Source organism: Acipenser ruthenus, chromosome 2, assembly GCF_902713425.1.
Source record: "Acipenser ruthenus chromosome 2, fAciRut3.2 maternal haplotype, whole genome shotgun sequence".
In the NCBI taxonomy this organism is placed as follows: Eukaryota; Metazoa; Chordata; class Actinopteri; order Acipenseriformes; family Acipenseridae; genus Acipenser; species Acipenser ruthenus.
In genome coordinates this window covers 32,248,610-32,268,353 of record NC_081190.1, presented here as the reverse complement: position 1 = coordinate 32,268,353, position 19,744 = coordinate 32,248,610, and the positions used below count along the sequence as shown (strand labels likewise).

At 39.2% G+C, this 19,744-nt stretch overlaps 1 protein-coding gene across 4 annotated transcripts in view; it reads right to left on the bottom strand.

The window, feature by feature from the left end:
• Positions 1-19,744, bottom strand: part of LOC117421324 (dymeclin-like) — a 176,248-nt gene that overhangs the window by 66,281 nt on the left and 90,223 nt on the right. For 3 of the 4 annotated variants that reach the window (XM_058994156.1, XM_058994166.1, XM_058994176.1), the window contains exons 12-14: positions 17,683-17,796; positions 17,323-17,417; positions 10,443-10,607 (exon numbers count right to left, since the gene is read on the bottom strand). In XM_058994156.1, coding sequence (XP_058850139.1) covers positions 10,443-10,607; positions 17,323-17,417; positions 17,683-17,796 — 374 coding nt within the window. The remainder of the gene's footprint in view (positions 1-10,442; positions 10,608-17,322; positions 17,418-17,682; positions 17,797-19,744) is intronic. The other variant, XM_058994170.1, reaches the window with a different exon arrangement.

The following is a 19,744-nucleotide window of genomic DNA, read 5'->3' as shown; positions in this document are numbered from 1 at the left end:
AATATACAGAATGTATAGACAAATCAGCATATGGAATTCATTTTGCAAATTACCTTGTCCTGTTCCAAAACAACTGAATATATAATGGTATATATTAAGCTGATGCATTGAAAAATGAAGGGGTCTTGAGGCAACGGATATTTCCACATTCAGACTGCTGACATTCTCACATTTTACAGAATATTTTTTCTCCCGGTTTTATACTTCACTCAATGAAACATACAGATTATAGGACAACATACCACTGGGCCATTCCATGAAAATGTTTATTTTTATTGGCAAGCACAAGACATAAGCTGTGTAAGCCCATCCACACAAAAATCTTGAGCTCATCATTAGTCTGACGTCACTGATTTATCATGGAATAGCCCCACTGTATTAGTAAATGTGTCAAAAACAGTTGTTAACATTTTATGATTGAAAGTCACTATAGAAAAGATAAATAGACTACATTATTCATCTCTTAGAATTATTTATTTTAGCCTACAATGACAGGTCCTGATGGATCCTAGTGCTGCAATGGTATCTTATGAGATTTGCTTAACAATCTATTTTGTGGTTCATGTCTGGAGATCAGTGCTACTGCAGATAAAGCTATCTACAGTACTTGCCTCTGGATACCAAATAATTGTCACAATGAACTCCTTACATTGGGAAGTCATTGGGCTTGATCCCAAGCCATTCTAAAATAAGTAAACTCTGGGGAAGAATGGCTACCTAGAGGGTAAGTAAATCACACCAACATGAAGAAATATCACGTCAGTAGAGTATTAGACCCCAAAATCTTACAGGAAAAGAGCCAGGCACCGCCACAAGTATAAGACTATTTGTCCTCAAGACTATGAATCACTGACGCACATCCTAGTCTGAATATGAACTTGGTCACAAAAGAAATAATGTGGTGGCAGCTTGATCATGTGACTGAACTCAGGGAATGCTTTTAGGCTAACAATCATTGCACTGAATCTCAGCTCTGACACAGACTCATTGAGGTACACAAGAGGGCAATCTAAAGTGTTAAATATCCTGCTGAATTTCAGCTTCATATAGAAACATGTTTGTAGCACCACCATCAACAATTTTGTGCTAGATGAAACTTTTTGTGCTGGAAAGGTCGAACATATAATGCAAAATAAGAAAAGGAATATATTGTACAGTATGACTTATTTGCAGAGTATCTGGAACAAATGATTTTTTCAGTGGTTTAAAAACTTAAAGAGCTAACTTAAGAGCTAACACAAAACAAGGAACAAATTAAATAAACCTCAGTACCTGCACTCCTACCTGTGCCCCGACCTGGTTTCTGACTAGCCGGGTCACAATCCCGTGTAGTGTGAAACCAAGTACCTGGGTTGTACCTGGGTCGCAGCGACCCACCTCAGGATGCAGGTCAACATGCACTGACCCGGATTGAGCGAGACAAAATGCATGACGGACATTCATAAGCCAACGAAATAACAAACAGCTGCGACTGTCTAAAGGGTTTTACTTCCGCAAGGAACATTTTTGTTTATTCTGTTTAGCCATATTTGTGTTGCTTGAGACACACCATGAGCCAGATTGCAGCAGGGATGAAAAAACATTTGCTCTAATCAACATGTGGGCCGACGGTTCAACCTAGAGAAGCTTGGATGGAAGCGTCCATAACAAACTGCTTCCGGGGCATTGATATGTGCATTGTATCTGTCACCCAGGTCAACCCTGCTTTATCAAAAGCAGTGTGAAATTGTGTAGTCAACCCGCATGACACCGGGTCCTGACCCGGGTAGGTTCCGACCCGGGTAGAGCATGCCAGTGTAAAAGGGGCTTTGGATGTTGGCTGGGGCTGAACTCATAGTTTCTTACTGAAATTACTATTAAATTGTTTTCGGTTGAGGGTGCCCATGCTAGAGGCATCACTTTCACTTAGGTACTGCTTTTTGCAGCTTTTCCCAGTTCACTGCTCAGCCTGGTTTGGGACTTCAATTAACAGTGCAACATCTTCTGGTACTTTTGCATTCTGACATTTGGCCAGTTTACTATCATTAGTCTAATTTAAGATGTACACAGCTTACGTTCAAATTATTCTTGGTCTACACACAGAAAGTAACAGACTGAAACTTTGAGGTTCAGCTTTCTACTTTCTATAATGCTTCTTTATTATATATTTTTTTAGTATACCCAAGTTACTGGGACTGCACAGATAATAAGCAAAAATCCTGAAGTAAAGCTTGCACCAGCAAACATTATACATGTATATTATAGACTGTCGAGGATTTTTCCATCAAAGAGCACGTTTTGCCTGCTGCCTTCCATAACACATCACACAGAAACTCAATTTATGACATCAACTGTATCATTTTTACCATGGTTTATTTTTCACATCAGTATGGTTGACATCAGCTGCTTTAAAAAAAATCATACCCAAGGCACTTCTCGGAATTCCAATGAAGTGCACCTCAGTCACAGTATTCACTTTATCAACCTTTTCCTTCTTTTCAATGAAAAATGTACTGAATAATGGTTGGTTATGAGTAGAAAACAAATACTGCTGGCCTGTATATTACTAATAAAGCCGTATATAATAGAGCTATAGGGCTGCGAGCCTCTTCGTATGGGTTATATCGGCACTCATAGCACGTAAACAGATCATGGCATTCAGCCTCGTCCATTCACCTCTACTCGTGCTGATATTATCACACATTTTATCTAAAAACTAAGAAAGATGATTACAGAGAACCTCTGCTGGTTTAGGTGTTGGAGAAAAAACATCTCAAAGTTACTCTATGGGGAGACCCTTACATTACATATACAGCTATGGCCAAGTGTGTTGCATCACCCTATAGAATAAACTAATTTTGCTTTATAAAGTCGAATGAAATCTGCTGAATAATGATGCGTTAACATATTAAATGACATGCCGCTTTGTAGTTCTCCATATACTTAAAAAAAAAAATTGACAAAAATAGAAAATGTGACATTTCGAAATCGAACATAAAATACTGTATTACTATTATGGGTTCCGGTAGACGTCTGCAATATAATTTTGCAGTTTCTTTGATTACGTGATGTTAAATAAAAAAAGATAAAAATGATGCCTAGTTTTTTTTAGTTTTTTTTTTTATGTTTCAATGCTAAAATCCTAGACGATGCAAAACTGTACATTCAATAAAGCTCAAATGCTTTTTGTTTCATAAATAAGTGATTTAATTAAGTTTCACATCCTGGGAGATTTAAGTTTTGAATTCAGCACGCAATTAAAAGACAAAACATGATTCTTTTAAAATGCCACAGTACAGAGAGAAGACCTTTGAAGGAAAGCATTTTAATTTCAAATTACACTCGCATGATGAATGGCTAATATTATCATTATTATGATGTGCTTTTGCCCACGCCATCCTTAAATCAGATGATTGTCACCTCTAGAGGAGATGAGAACTGCAAAATAAACTAGTTACCGTATAAGCAACTCTAGCTGTTCAAGTAAAATGACAGCCACTGTCTCATAAGCTTCGGCTTAAATGTTTGCCCTCTTATTTCGTTCTTGGATTGTGAAGAAAATGCTTTCCATACAGTATTAACAAATAACTAGCATTTATAAAGACGTTTCAAAATATTCAATAGTAATTAGTAGGTGTCTTAATCAATTACTGATTAATCACTTAATCACACCTGTGGGCTTTGATCGATTAAAACACAATTGATCGACTAAACTCACCTACATGAGTGCGGTATCAAAAATGGTGCAAGAACAAGAGATCCTGAAAAATGGCAGAGGGTACTTCTAAAGATGTCCTATATTACCAAGACACTCAACTCTGCCTTTACTTCTGTCCCGTGGCACACAAATAATCATGGGATATAAAGAGAGCTCCAGGGCTATTTTTCTATTGGAGAAGGGTCAGATTGGGCTGATTTTCTGTGGTTTACATTTTTTTCTTTTGAAGTCTGTTTCACTGTTGCCCGGGGTCCATGGAAGAAATATATTAACCTGGTGAATGATGACATAATGCAATTGATAAGAAAAATATACATTTCTGCGAAGTTAAGATCACAGGTTTTCTAGTCCTGTAAAAATGTTTTGTGATTACAGCATCATATTTCCATGCAGCAAAATACTTTAGTGCAGTAGTATGGTAATAAGCATTATATTTTGCTGTACTAATGCAAATGTACTTTATTTAGTGCAGTAGTATGGTAATAAGCATTATATTTTGCTGTACTAATGCAAATGTACTTAGGCCACTGCAGTCACTATTTTAAATATTTCCGTAATTAAATATCTGTGATACACATTAATTAATTAGCTTGATTGATTCTGGAATTTACAATTATTGTATTTAATTATATACAAAAACTTCTCCAATACATAATCAATTAATAAGGGTATTTTTTTTTAATAAATGTTATTGGTTCTTTTTAAATATTTACAGAGAAGTTAGTCAATCACAGATCAAATGATTAATTGATCAAAAGAAAATGTCAAGATTAAAACCTTTAGTAATTAGCTAAAAAAAAAAAGTCAGTATGTTTCCTTCCTATAAATGAAAGTATCCCATAGTCAATTGAACTAGACATTACTGTTTACTTGCAGGTTAACTGTAAGTATACTCAAAAATCCTCATGTGACATCAGTTTTGTATAAACCATAAATGTTTATAAATCTCTTTTTTACTTGCTGCAATTACATTTACATGCTTTCTATAAATGACTCAAATATACTATTTGCATGTCTTCTACATTTTGGTGAATGTGTGCTGTCAGTACTGAAATAGGGGTACCCAAGAGAGTGTGGAATGCATGACACTTAAAACAACCATCACATGACATGGACTATGCACCCCCTGTTTATGGCCCAAGGGTGAGGGCTGGAATTCATAGTCAGAGTCATTTAAAAGCAAACATTGCTCTTATTTAAATGTGATTTATTTACTCCTGATTTTATTGTACTTTACAACTTCTCTGATCTGTAATATTATATTCTGTAATGTGATACTTTGTATTGTGATATTTTGTAACACTTGTAAGTCGCCCTGAATAAGGGCGTCTGATAAGAAATAAATAAATAAATAAATAAATAAATAAATAAATAAATAATCACATTAGGCAGAATACTACCACAGAATAAATATAGAACATAAAGTTATTAACATAACCGTGGTTCCCTGAAATAGAAATGTAACCATTACCTCCTAAAGTCCCCCAAAAAATGAACAGATTATACCAAAGCTGCGCGCCAGTGCCTGTGACGCAGTCATGCCTGCTTCCTGAGGACATAAGAAGATTGCACGCACAGATACTAGCATAAGGTTTTTCTCCAAGCATGCTGAATTCATTGATGCAGCGACCTTGAAGGTTAATGGTTACATTTCTATTTCACAGAATCAGGGTTATTATATTAACCTAACGTTCCCTACCAAGTACTAAATGTAACCATTACCATATGGGTGAGTGAACCAAAGCCATTGCAAGGGAATATTGCATAACGACTGGAATGCAACAAGACTAAGACGAAGGTTATCTTGTGTGTTATCATACAGAACCCCAGTAACCAGTAGCTAGGGCTAAAACATTGAGGGAGAAACTCACCTCTATTTCTATCGAGTCACAATTTTCGGTGACTTGACTCGAGTCATTGTCATCAAATGACTCAACTCGAGTCCCTGCAAGAAAAGACTCAACTCAAGTCTATGCTCAAAAGTCTCCACTTGACTCTAGTAATAATCTTTATGATAAAATCAATTACACAATCAGTTTCGTTTGCAATAACTGCAGCCCTTCTGATGTGTACAAACCCTGCCTCTGAGTGAGAGGAACACGAGACGACAGAGACAGAGAGAAGAGCGTCAGCATCATGGAAGGTAAATCAAGAGTACCTGCGCTCGTTGAGTTCACAAGAAATATGGAATGGACAAGGAGAGAAATAAGCAGTCTGCATCCTGCCAGCACTGAGAAATGCCAAACTAAAATAAACTGTGTCGAAAATAACTTAAATCGTTTTTGGTCTTTTTTTTTTATTATTTCTTACCAATCAATACTTACTGGGCGGTTCAATCAATAGATTTTTATTTACGTAAGCTTAAAATGTAAATGCGGTTGAAATGGGGTTTAGTGTTTGTTGTCTGGTCTAATGTATATTAATCCAACGTTATACTATGTTTAAAAAAAATAAATTGTTTTAGAAAACAAAAAAAGAACTGGCTAAAAAAGCTATATTTTGCTAAAACTAAAGTTGTTTTTAAAAACTACCACTTGCGAATCCAAACTCATGTACAAGCTTATAAACTTAAAAAAAAAAAAATAAAAAAATTGTACACGAAATTTAACGCAATAATGCACTATACAAGAAATGAACACAATCAACCCTGGAGCTTTAATAATTGTAATAATAATTTCATATTTTTTTAATATTCAATAATCCTATTGGACAGACCCAGATGGCTCAATGCAGCCATTCAGGGACCAGACCCAGAGCTACAGGCTTGATTGATTGGAATGCCATAAGGCTCCCCGTGCCTGACTGAGCCGGTCATAGCGCTTGGGTAGTCTCCACGGATGGCCACTCAGTTGCATCAGGGTTTAAACCAGAGTCTACTGGGCCAATAAGGGGCTACTAGGGAGCACCTTGGTCCGGGCCTGATTTTCTCCACACACAGCGGGAGCAAGGCGAGCGGTAGGAAGACATACAACAGTTGCCTTGGCCACTGGTGTGCCAAGGCATCTACTGCCAACGTGTCCCCGTCTCCTATTATAGAGAGCCAGTGGGGACAGTAGGTTGATTCCACTCCCAAATGAGGCTACCATCTTGGGGTTCGCCTGAACTCTGAGGCAGTGAGAAGAGGTTCTTGTGTGCCCAGAGCAAAGCTTACAGGCCACGTGATGGAGACTGGGCAACCTGAGGCCACCTTTGTGGTTGATGTAAACCACCACTGTTGTGTTGTCTGCACTGACAAGCACATGCCCCCTTGAACCTTCTGCACAAATGCTGCAAGGCTAGTTAAACTGCCTACAGTCCCAAAAACATTTATGTGGCTACCGCCAAGCGGGGTCACACACCACTGTGCCCCCTCTGCCATTCTACACAGCGCCCCAGGGTGGATGCGCCCGTGGTGACAACCTCCCTTCTGTCGCCACTGCCCAATGCTATGCTGAGGAGATGGACAGGTTGTTTGCACCAAGAGAGTGCCTTTAGACAGTGATGAAACCGTGTCAATAGGCGGTCGCGGTTCAATGCAGGCTGAAAAAGCCCTGCTGTTGAACCTGGCTTGCAGAGAGCGCATGCACAGGAGACCCAAATGCAGGGTCTGAGAAGCTGCTGCCATAAAGCCCAGAAATTCTGGAATGTCATTACTGTGAGTGAATAGCTCTAAACAGGAAGCTATTCTCTGCACGCTGCCGTCCGACAGAGTGGACAGCATGGACCCAGAGTCCAAGCATACTCGTAGATAGGAGGCTGTCTGAGAAGGTGTGAGCTGGCTCTTTGCATGATTCACTGTAAAACCCGCTGTAAGATCCACCCTTGAAGGTGACTGGTGACTAGTTACAAGTTACATGTGAGCGTCTGCCTGAGCTGGAGACTGGGCACAAATGAGCCAGTCATCCAAATAATAGAGTACTCTGATACCTTTGAGTCTCAATGGGGCCAGTGTAGCGTCCCTGCACTTCAAAAAGGCACGGGTAGCTAGAGAGAGGCCAAATGGCAAGACCAGGCACTTGTACACTGTTCCCTTAAAGGTGAACCGCAGGTACTTCCTGTGCGCTGGTTTTATGGGGATGTGGAAATAGGCGTCTTTGAGGTCCACCGTGGTGAACCAGTTGTCTGGCCTGATTGACTGCAACAGCTGTTGCATCGTCAACATTTTCAACCTTCTTCGGCTCAAATACAGGTTGACCTTCCTGAGGTCAAGGATTGGTCCAAGGCCAACATCCCGCTTGGGCATGGAGTAAAACCCGGTCCTCCAACTGGAGGGGGTGTATCCTGTGGGTCTGTGACTGATGCTGCAGTCACGGCCCGATAGAGAAGGGGACCATGCTTGAACTGCAATGAGTAGCCGGTCTGAACAGTAGTAAGCACCCAGATGTCCGTGGTGCACCAACCCCAATACTCCCTAAGAAGAGGCCCTTGGCCTGTGGCAGAAAAACCCTAGGGCAGCTGTTCACCTTGTGGCTTGGCCCGGGGCTCTTGCCTCTGCACCGAGTGGCAGAACTTATAGCCTCCACGGTGAACGGCCATAGGCCGAATAACACCTCTGGCTGCAGGTGCAGCCGGCTGTACCGGTCCCCGAGTCTGCTGGCACAGGGATAAAACCCAGCAAATAGCAAGCAATGTACAGTAAGAATGTACAGTTGCTGTCTTGGGTTCTAAAGACAGCAACAGGACTGTCAACAAGGCCTGCTTGGTACCAGACTGGGGATGTAAACACCGGTCGATACCGGGCCGGAACGGACGGAACAGAGCAAGCACACCAGCTCCTTCATGGATTCACGTGCGTGGCGAGAGCACTGCAGCACCTCGTCCACCGCGGGACCCAAAGGTATGCCCCGGTTTTGTAATAGGGGCATCCAACAGCGGCGCCTTGTCTCCATCAGGCACGCGTGCCTGTGGGGAAACTGCTGCCCAGAGCTTCTCTATTCCCGTGGGCGTGGCCATGGGGTGAGGACACAGCCCCCTCTCTATGAGAGGGTGATAGAGGAGTGAGGGACACAGAGCGCTGTATCGAGCTGCAGGAGAGACGTTTCTCCAGCATGCTCGTGGATAAATGTGCACAGAACTCGCAGAAAATGGGGTTTACCAGTGCCTCCTTTGCATGCTGCTTGTCCACAGGCAGGCTGGCCGTGTGTCACAGGGATAAAACCCAGGCATTATGCAAATAGCAAGCAATGTACTCTAACAATGCACAATTGCTGTCTCAGCTTGCTAAAGACAGCAACTGGGCTGTCAACAAGACCTGCTTGGTACCAGACTGGGTATGTAAACCCCGGTCGTTACCAGGTCGGAACCAGGACTGTACCTGAACAATACAGGGCCAGTTTGGTACTGGTTCAGTGCCTGTAACACCGGGTCGGTACTGTATCTGTGCAGTAACCTTGTTCCATGTTCAGTACAGGTACTGGGTTGGGAACAGAGCGGGTGGAAGGTCATTACCGTGAGCAAATAGCCAAGCCACAAGGTGAGCAGCGGCCCGAGGGTTTTGCAGGTTTACAGGTCTACACGGTTCGTGTTACTGCAAGAAGCAGTAGATAGGGATGCCCACCTAGATAGAAACAGTCCAAATGTATACAAGACTGAGGGAAGCCTGCTGTTAGAGTCCTAACTGCCTAACAGCCTTCATAATGGTGCTGCAAGCAGTCACCACGATGGCAGTGAGATACTGTGGCATAGACTGCAAGCAATCTCAGCCGAAGTGCGTATCTCAGGCAATGCATAGCTGCTGAGCTGAGAGAAAAAAAAAAAAAATCAGAATATTACATTTCAAATACTAATAAAATTGTTTAAAAAAAAACTAAAGTTTTATTTTAACTCTTTGCAGTCCTATGTCGGACCAGGTCCGACATTACAATTTTTCCTTTCCTGTCCAACATCATCAAAAAGGCATCAATCACAGGTCCCTAGTCATTTTTTCTCCAGAAAAAGCAGAGAAAAGCTTTCAATGGCCGAGAGAAGCCGGAAAAAAAAAATGGAGTCGGATCTGAGCAATACGCATAGCAGACGTCCTAATCCAGGGCGATTTACAATTATTACAATTATATCACATTATTTTTTTTTTTTTTTTTTTTACATACAATTACCCATTTATACAGTTGGGTTTTTACTGAAGCAATCTAGGTAAAGTACCTTGCTCAAGGGTACAGCAGCAGTGTCCCCCCACCTGGGATTGAACCCATAACCCTCTGGTCAGGAGTCCAGAGCCCTAACCACTACTCCACACTGCTGCCCTATGAAGAGATATGTGATAAATACAGCGAACAAGGGGTAGGGCAGGCCTGGAGATGCAGTACTGAATGTCATGTTGATATGCAGTGCCTTTTAAACCTGTTTTACTGTGAATAAAATTACTTTTAAACATACATATATCTCATAATGAGGACAATTATGTTGTATAAACTGCATACATTTAATACCTTAAATAATTAAGATGATCTCAGGATTACCTGCCACATGTTTTATTACATACATTTATTAAAAACTATGCTAAGTAGTTACAAAATGTGAGAGCAAGACAGTAAATGGTTTATCTGCAAGTGAAATTATGTCAATATGAAATTAAAAGGGAACAATACCCCTGTCCTGACAAAATTAAACACATGCTTGCAAAGTTATGACAACCAAGCAAAACATCCCATAGCAACTGCTTATTTGGAGGGGAGCACAGGGTTGATCTTCTTTGTTGCATCCGGCATGCAAGAAGCAGTCACAGTGAACATGCAGACATGCAGTAAAATGGAAAGCAGAGGTTATTAACCTGGAAGCATAGGACTTGAGCATGTAAGAGCAAGTAAAGTGCAAGAGTTCCTCTCCCGTGTCACCCAGGTACGAGAAGCACTGCTGCAGCGTAGTGCAATGGGAGCGGGGGAAATACATATGGTCCAAGACATACAAGTATCTCTGCATGTGGCGGCAGGTAGAACTGAAAAACAAGGGGAAGGGAGACAAACATAATAAAACAAGCACATTATTTGGCTTTTCGTTCTCTTTTTTTCCACTTTTTGTTTCCGTAGTTACGGGAGTTGGAAAAAGGAACAGCAGAGGGAAGAAAAGAACAAGAATACAGGCAGAAGAATGCCGAATGAAGGATGGGTGAAAACTGGTCTATGATTAAACTGATTTTTTAAAGGGAATGGCATATACATCATTATGCCACTATATCCGCTTGCGTGATTGGAAATAATGTTTTTTTCAAAAACTAATACTGTTTTAAAGCAATATAACAATTTTTTTTGTAAAGCGCCCTGGGATGCTTGTTCATTAAGGATGCTATATAAATGAAACTGGTACAGTATAGCAAATAACTAGATGCATTAGTGAAATACTCCAAACAACATTGTACAGCTATTGCTTAAAATGTTTTGCATTGCCTACAATGTTAGGATTAAGACATAAAACTAAAAAAAAAAATAATAATAATAATAATAATAATAAATTAAAAAAAATGATATGAACATAATTTAGATATTTTATTTAACATCATGTAATCAAAGAAACTATAAAATTATATCGCAAAAGTCTGCCGGAAGCCATAATAGTAGTACAGTATTTCATGTTATATTTCAATATGCCACATTTTTCCATTTGTCAGTTTGTTGTTAAGTATATAGAAACCTACAAAGTGGTATGTAATTCAATATGTTAACGTAACATTATTCGGCTGGTTTCATTCGACTTTATAAATTGGCCACAGCTGTAGAAAAGTCAAGTGATGTAGTGCATTTCTATAAGCTCAAACACTTTTCTAAATTTATTTTTTTACAGTCTTTTTTTTAAATAACAGTCCAGTATGTGTTTACTAATAAGTCGTTAATTAAGTCTTTATTTTTGAGGCTTTACCTGTGGCTTTATAGAAATGACCACTATGGGATTGCAACTGTAATATCTGCAACTGAAGCCACTGTGAGCTAGTACATAGAAAATCTCTATATAAACCCTCCTCTAGTGGTCATTTCTAAAACCACCTTACTTCAGAAATTCAGCTGGACTCCCATGATTACCACAATCTTGAGAATTGCATGAAGATAGACCCATAAAAAAGACAGCCCTGCATTACTGCTTCATTTACTTTAACAAAGGTCTACCTTAAAAGAATCTGGAAAATTCTCAGTAGCCTGAGCATGGGAAAGCAAAAAGTGTGGTCTGGACTCGTCCCATCAAAAACAATGGTTCCTCATTTTGAACAAAGTTTGCTATTCAGTTTTTTTCTGGAAATGCTGGCAAACAGCTTGCAGTCATTAAGCGAGACTTGGTTCCTTTTTAGAATGCCTGAGAAATCATTACTTCTCCTGCCAGTGCTGTTTTACATTGTTCTTGGAGCATAAATTAACAGGCAGTTACAGAAATGCAAGTCTAGTTCATGTAGTTTCTTTGAAATTTAGTAATATTCCTGGCATAGACCTTAAGTAAAAATCTTACACGGGACTTTTTTTATTATTATTATTTTTTTTTTTTATAAAGGTTCACTGGTACAGGTAACCACTATGGGATAAGGCCCTAAGAGCTACTCATATAACTCACATAAAGACATAACGTTGTATTTAACTTGTACCAACATTCCCACACAGAAAGGAGTTGGTGATTGTGAAATACTAACTGTATTTATCAATAACTTTGACAGCATGAGAAGTACTTCACTGGCATTGTGAACTAACCAATGGAAGACTGTTGTGTAACTACCAAAGCCAGTTATTCCTCAAAAAGCAGAGGAAAAAGAAAAAAAAAAAAAAAAAAAACACACACATGTATATTACACAATAATCCATATTTCTGAAACATTTGGGCTTGAAGGGCGGATGTGGCAGGTTGTTCTCTTTCAAATGTTATATTTTTTACAGTGCTAGTATTACAATATCCAACATGTATATTTATTTCTTTAAAAATAAATAACTAGTATATTGAACTAGTACACCTGAAAAAAAAAATTATACTATATATATATATATATATATATATATATATATATATATATATATATATAAAATTGACCACAAAACGTATAGTACAATTAATAAAACAAGTATAAGTCTCTGTGTGTATGTGTGTGCGTGTGTTAACAGTACAAAACGAGACTGAAAACAATATATCGGCCTCTGCAGGTGCAATTCTAATGGTGGTGCTTCCTCCATGGGCTTTGCCTATCTCGGTTTCTTCCCATTGAAATTGCTTAAGACACGTGGTGCTTGAAAGCGTTCTCTTATTGGATTAAGCGCAGTAATTATTTTAGTACAGGGAGACAGCACCACCGATTATTATTATTATTATTATTATTTATTTCTTAGCAGACGCCCTTATCCAGGGCGACTTACAATTGTTACAAGATATCACATTATTTTTTTACATACAATTACCCACTTATACAGTTGGGTTTTTTTTTTTTACTGGAGCAATCTAGGTAAAGTACCTTGCACAGCAGCAGTGTCCCCTACAGTGAGAGAGCATGAGAGAGAAAGAGATACAGACAGAGTGAGCTAGATGCAATTGGAATTTTGAACTTGACAATTTTAATTATCGCAGTTACACCAATTAGGAAATAATAATATATTTGGAGGAAGCCTTAGTAATTAGGGAGGTTGGAGAAGAGCTCCTTATTTATTTATTTATTTTAAATCAACAACTTAGCTATTATAAATTTAAAATGGTCATTTTTACTATTAAATTCTTAATAAAGCCAACTTTTTTTGTGTAAGTCAGTTAGTTTTCAATATTGTCAGAACATTTGTGCTTAATTGTTATGTTTATTATTGTTATTTATTATGAAATTATTACAATTCTACTGGGATGATAAATTGTACAGTTGTATGCTTATTTCTGGACATTTGTATGTGATCTATATTCTAGTTAAAATACATTTATCACTGGGGGATTCTCTTTTTTCTTCTAATTACATTGGTGGTTAAATGCAGAACAAGGAAGCACTAGCTATAGTGTAGCTCATGTAATATTAATATATCATTTAATTATATTTAATTAACTATAATTCTCCAAAAAAAACTATTTAAAACAAACAAGCAAACACAGTTTTTTTTTTTGTATTAATACAGTAGATTATATTACATTATTATTTTGTTTATTACAGTAGATTACCAGCAGTGAAACAGTGAAGACAGGGAGACAGACCAGAGAGAGAGAGAAAAGGAGGTATTGAAAAAGACAGAGTAGACCTCAAACAGCCATCCACCCAGACTGCCCTGCTGTGTGACGCCCTGTGATCAGAGAAAGGGAGGGAGAATAATATATCTTCAGCTAACCACCCACCTAGGGAGCCTTTTCCACACTAACACCATCAACCTGTGAGCTGCTCTGCGACCCCCTTATATACACAGGGAGGCTCCTCTGACACACACGTAAGAGTGCCGTACAGTTGGGTTCAGCCACAACTCAAACTCACTAATTCTCCACTCGCGCTCCCGCCTCCCCTGCCACAGACCTCACCAGCCGCCACTGATATATATATCGCAGAAGTCAACCAAATCATGTCTTTCCATCAGCTCTATCAGCCGAGAAGATTGTGAAGAGCATGTGAAGCCAAGTTATGAAAACACAGAAGTTTCCCTAGAAGAAGTTCCAATACAGCTACAAATGGAAGAAAAAACAACACACACACACTAGCAAGAGTATAACATATGTGGAACATTGTTGTAGAATAAGTAAATTGTATTGCTGATAAAGAAGCTGTGGTGTATTTTTTGATATAGACCACCCAGCAGTGGTGATTAATCAACAGCTTGCCAAGACGATGAAGCAGATTACAATGAGGCATGAGATTTCTAACCTGCCTTTTTCAGAGTTAACTGGAACAGGCCTGCAGCCCTGTCCCCTTTACCCCATCCCAGCAAAGAGAAACAAACCTTCCCTTTAAATGAAGACAGATAACCCAGCCGGGGGATTAACGGCCAGGAAATGCCCTGCCTGTCGGTCATTATTGCTTAATTATTTGCAACAGTATTCTATAAGCCTACATAGCAACCTAACCCACTGCTCTCCACCTACCTCTGAAGACTGCTCATACTATTCATCCAGTTGTCAACCAACAAGACCCCCACTTTAGCACATTGTATATAGTAACACTGAATTTGTATTTTTCACATTGCACTGTTTGGTGAATTACTGCATTCAGTTGATGTATTAGCTTTGATTGGCTCTCTGTATACCAATTACTCTGAAACAGCAGAATGTCTGGCTCAAGTGAACAAAAAGGTTGCTGTCCCCTGTGCAAGAATATAGAGGGCTGATGCACTGGGGCATTTTTCCTTCTAGTTCTGAGCCACCGTGATGGCACAAAACACTCAAAAAAATGCATGTAAAAGCAACATTAATTCAATGGCTTCTTTCTCAGCTCTTCTTGCAAATGAAGTTTGTACTGATCCACATCTGTTACACAGTAGCACAGTCTATAGTGGTAGACAAGCTGGTTGCAGTTCAGACAGGAAGCCTTGCAGTAAATTCCTTTTTCCCCAGCAAATCTGCAATGTGATGCCCCTTATCTAGCGCCCTGCCGTAACAAGCTGGCTAATGTTCTGTGTTCTATTCTTTTTAAAACAGGTCTAAAGATAAATAGAACTGAAGAGGAATTCTCTCAGCACAGAGACAACTGGGCACCCCTGAAAGCAATAGTCTTTGAAAAAAGGAAACTGCATCATGAAGCTGTTCAAAGCAAATCACCAGTTCTGTCTTAAATCTCTGGTCATTATACTCAAAAGCAAAGGCTTTATTAATTTATAAAAACAAAGCTTCACTGATGAATGATTTCATAGATCACACTGACCCAAGCATGGTGGGTCACCTGCCTCCTCGGGGCTGAGGGAGCAGTTCTGTTGCCATGCCTATCCAATCACTGATCTGTTGTTTAATTCTTTTTTTTTAAACATGCAAAACATGTCCAGTGTTGGTCGAACAACATAGTGGTTTTGTGAAGTGGACTGTTATAAACTGAGGGAAGTTGAAAGTGGCAAAACTCCTGTGAACTAAACAAGATTTGAACATAGACCTCCAGGTGAAAGGCTAGTCAATTTTGTCTCTGCGTCACCACACAGTGGAGAGACACATTTGTCAGAGACTGAACAACTCTCAATAATGTAATGCAGCAACAAAAAAACTAAAACAAATAATAAAACATTTGAGCAACATAAAAATTGCATTTTTACCCAAGTCTACAAATGCCACAAACACCCACTGAGTCACATAGTGGCAGTGCAGATGGATGAACAATTGACAAATAATACCACTCATCTTGTGTTTCGTCAGCTTTATACGTGATTTAGTTCAGAGATTAAAATTATTACTAGTACATATATTGCAGTCAGAAACGTTTACACAATTTCTCATCTGAAGTACATTTTTATTTTATTAAAAATAGCTTTACAGACAAAAGCAAGGTTATGTAATGTAGTGCTCAAGATGGCAGTCCTTAGTACTGTAGCACTGAGGATCCAGTACATTTTTTTCCTATCCCTCAAACTACCATGTGCTTCAACCCTACCCTCTAATCGTTGAGAGTGCGTTTCTAACATGTTCAACTAATCAAAACAGAAAGGTCTAAATAGCAATTTCCATTGAAAAAAATGTGACAAGACCCTCAAATCTAATTTCACATTTCAAACAAACAGTCTTGAAAAGACTGCAATTGTTATTTGTTAGACTTCTATTTGAGTGTGTCATCGCTTGAAAGGCCTACTTCTATACTGAATGGGTTAGGTATTAATATTCTGTAGATGGTTTTGTTCACAAGGGGGAAATATATCCAATTCAAAATTAAAGAAACCATGCAATAACATGGTTACATTTACATTTAAGTACGGTACTATGCACTTATATTAAACTGAAACACATATTTATGTCGCCAGAATTAAGAACCAGAATTTAAAGCAGCAGAGCAAGAATTAACTTAAGCATTTGAACATAATTAACTCAGAGGCATGTTATAACAGAGTTTAAGCCAAATCAGGGCACACTGAAACCCTGACGGAATTATTTATTTAAGCACAACTGGGACAAGTCAATTAACTGAAATGTGTGACTGTCCCTCAACAGCCGTATGTTGGTAAGTGAAGCTGTTTCAAGTAAAAAATACATTTTAACTTCATTTGTTTCTGCTATTTCTATGGCTTTATCCTTGCAGTGAAGATCCCCAACAATCAAAGAGCTACAATCTCTTACACCAAAAACATTAAAGCATGTTTTGAGTCATTTTTTTTTTTTTAAATGCTTACTTTTAAATGCTTTATCAAATTTTCAACAACAGTGAAAGCTTTTTAGCTTGGCTGACTGTGATGTTACCATTTAGTTTGTGCACACTAAGAGGCTACCACGCACCATTTTTCATTGGGTGACAAGATACTTTTGCAGCGACATGAGCAGGCACAGCAGAAGCGACACAGAGGCGATGAGACAGATTTGAAAACTGCCAGACCTAGAAAACTATTACAAATTGCTATTGACAAAACTATGATTAAGACCGATATTCCAAGTAAATAATAATACATAAATAAAACAGTTCAAAAGATATGTGCTTGTAACTAGAGTAAAGGTTCAATTAAGGAACACCTCAATATTAACCAAGCCTTATTTCAACTTGCCCTGCAGTAACATGCTGGCTCAGAAATGTTGTGCGTTTGGTTGCCAGTAAAATAGCTTACCTGATAATTCTCTGGGCCGCATACTGATGAAGAGAACGGAACTGAGACGACATATTAGCTAAAGCTGCCAGACAGTTTGTGTGAAGGTATTTGTCCTAGAGGAAGGGAAACAATGTATTGATTTGAAAAGCAGATTATAACCTTTTCAACACCATTGTAACCTATCCTACCAAGTGATATAAACAACATAAACACAAAACTGAAAAGGACTTTGGTAAGGTAGTCCAAGATCAGTGCTAATCGGGGTCGGTGAAACCAGCTGTACAATCAGTTAATGGCTTACATGGTACCTAACTAGCAACACAGATACATTTAAAAATAATAATGAAACAAACACAAAAAGCAGCAATAGGAGCTTACCCTTGTTCTTGTCATGTTGAACTGAATGGTCCGAATCACCACCAGTATTAGCAGACTCCCGAGGGAAATTTCAGTCAGAGCACGCTCAGTGTACCAGGTAATGTTTTTTAATATCTATGGGGAATAAAAAGAAAAGAAATACAAAAAGAAAAATAAATAACTTATTTCAAAATCTGCGGCTGCCTTCAGCAGTCACAAGCTGATTCCCAGTGGTAAATTGTACTTGTAACATTTTTGCCATTTCAAGAGTCCTTGCTTATCCTGGACAACAAAACTGTGCACCTGTCACTCTAAAGTCAGCAGACTCTATGTATGGATAGATTGTATCACTTTTCTGTGTGGCAGTTATTGCTATCCTCATCCCCGGATAAGGAATGCTGATGAAATGTTTGCCAAAACATTTGAGACCATGCAGGTTCCCATAAACAAGTCTGAGGTTTGATAGTGCTGATAAGTAGAAGGATAGTCGTGCAAGTGCAGAGGTCTACTGTTAGTACAAAAAGGGTATTTCATTTAAGCAATACCGTATGCATAACATAGGTGTATACAAAACAAAATAAAAACAAACATACAAAGTGCTTATGGCTTGTATCAATGAAAATACCAAAACGTATTTGTTTTATAAGAGATCTACTGAATGTGCAAAAGGGAACAGAATGTAGGTTAGAGAAAAGTATACATTGGATTACTAGATGCCAATGTTTTAAGATATAAATAACACTTCAACCAATCAGATGTCTGTACAGTGGAAAAGTAGGTTGCCAGGCATCTGTGTAGATTCAGCAAGTTTAAGTTCTGGGAAATACTAAGTCACAGTGAAATATGAATAACAAAAACAATGTTTAAAAAAAATATCTCCGAAGACTTCTGTGTAACTGCTAACTTTAGCCTACCCTAGAAGTTTTACAGTCAGTTATGAAGGATTTCTTTTCTTTTTTAAACATTATTTTGTTGTCCTTGCTTCTCCACCACTACTTTTAAGCCTGGTTAACCCATACTGTTTGCTGCTAAAACGGAATGTCCCATGTGCTCTTTGAAACTAAAAGGGTGTTGTAGTAGGGTAATTAAACTCCCTTATTGTAAGTGCAACCCCACCACCGCGGGACCCAGTACAGCGCAACCCCACCACCGCGGGACCCAGTACAGCGCAACCCCACCACCGCGGGACCCAGTACAGCGCAACCCCACCACCGCGGGACCCAGTACAGCGCAACCCCACCACCGCGGGACCCAGTACAGCGCAACCCCACCACCGCGGGACCCAGTACAGCGCAACCCCACCACCGCGGGACCCAGTACAGCGCAACCCCACCACTGCGGGACCCAGTACAGCACAACCCCACCACCGTGTGACCCAGTACAGCACAACCCCACCACCGCGGGACCCAGTACAGCACAACCCCACCACCGTGTGACCCAGTACAGCACAACCCCACCACCGCGGGACCCAGTACAGCGCAACCCCACCACCGCAGGACCCCTTTACAGCGACAGACCACCACTGCGAGGCCCCGTTACAGCGCATCACCGCGCACAACTTTGTAGCTATTCTTGCTGTCTGCCCGAGATGATGCATTCAGGGTCTTAAGTTATTGTGAATAGCTACATGGTTTGTTTCAAGTTAGTTATTGTTTATTTTTTATTTTTATTATTTTTACACATTACCTTAACAAGTTGCTCATCTTCAGTAAAGACATATTTTCCATGCAGTGTTTCGATAAAGGACACTTCAGAAGCAATTCATGTTCAAAGCACTTTTTTTATTATTTGGCACACAATACTAAAATAAATAAATAAAGTCAAATCAAAGTGAAACTACATTCTGTTTCCCACTAAAAAAAATAGTTCCAGTGTCACACTAATATCTGCTCAGTTGGTAAATAAAACTTAAGAGAATAAAGTCAATGGAAACTGGTCTGTGAGTTAATCAAAAGGGAGAATATTTCAGCATAAACATAGATATAACATTGCTGGCCTTTAATAGCTTATTGTATTCAGTAGCAGTATACAGTCGTAAAACTTGAATGGAACAATTTTGTTCCATAGCCAATTCAGAAAATCT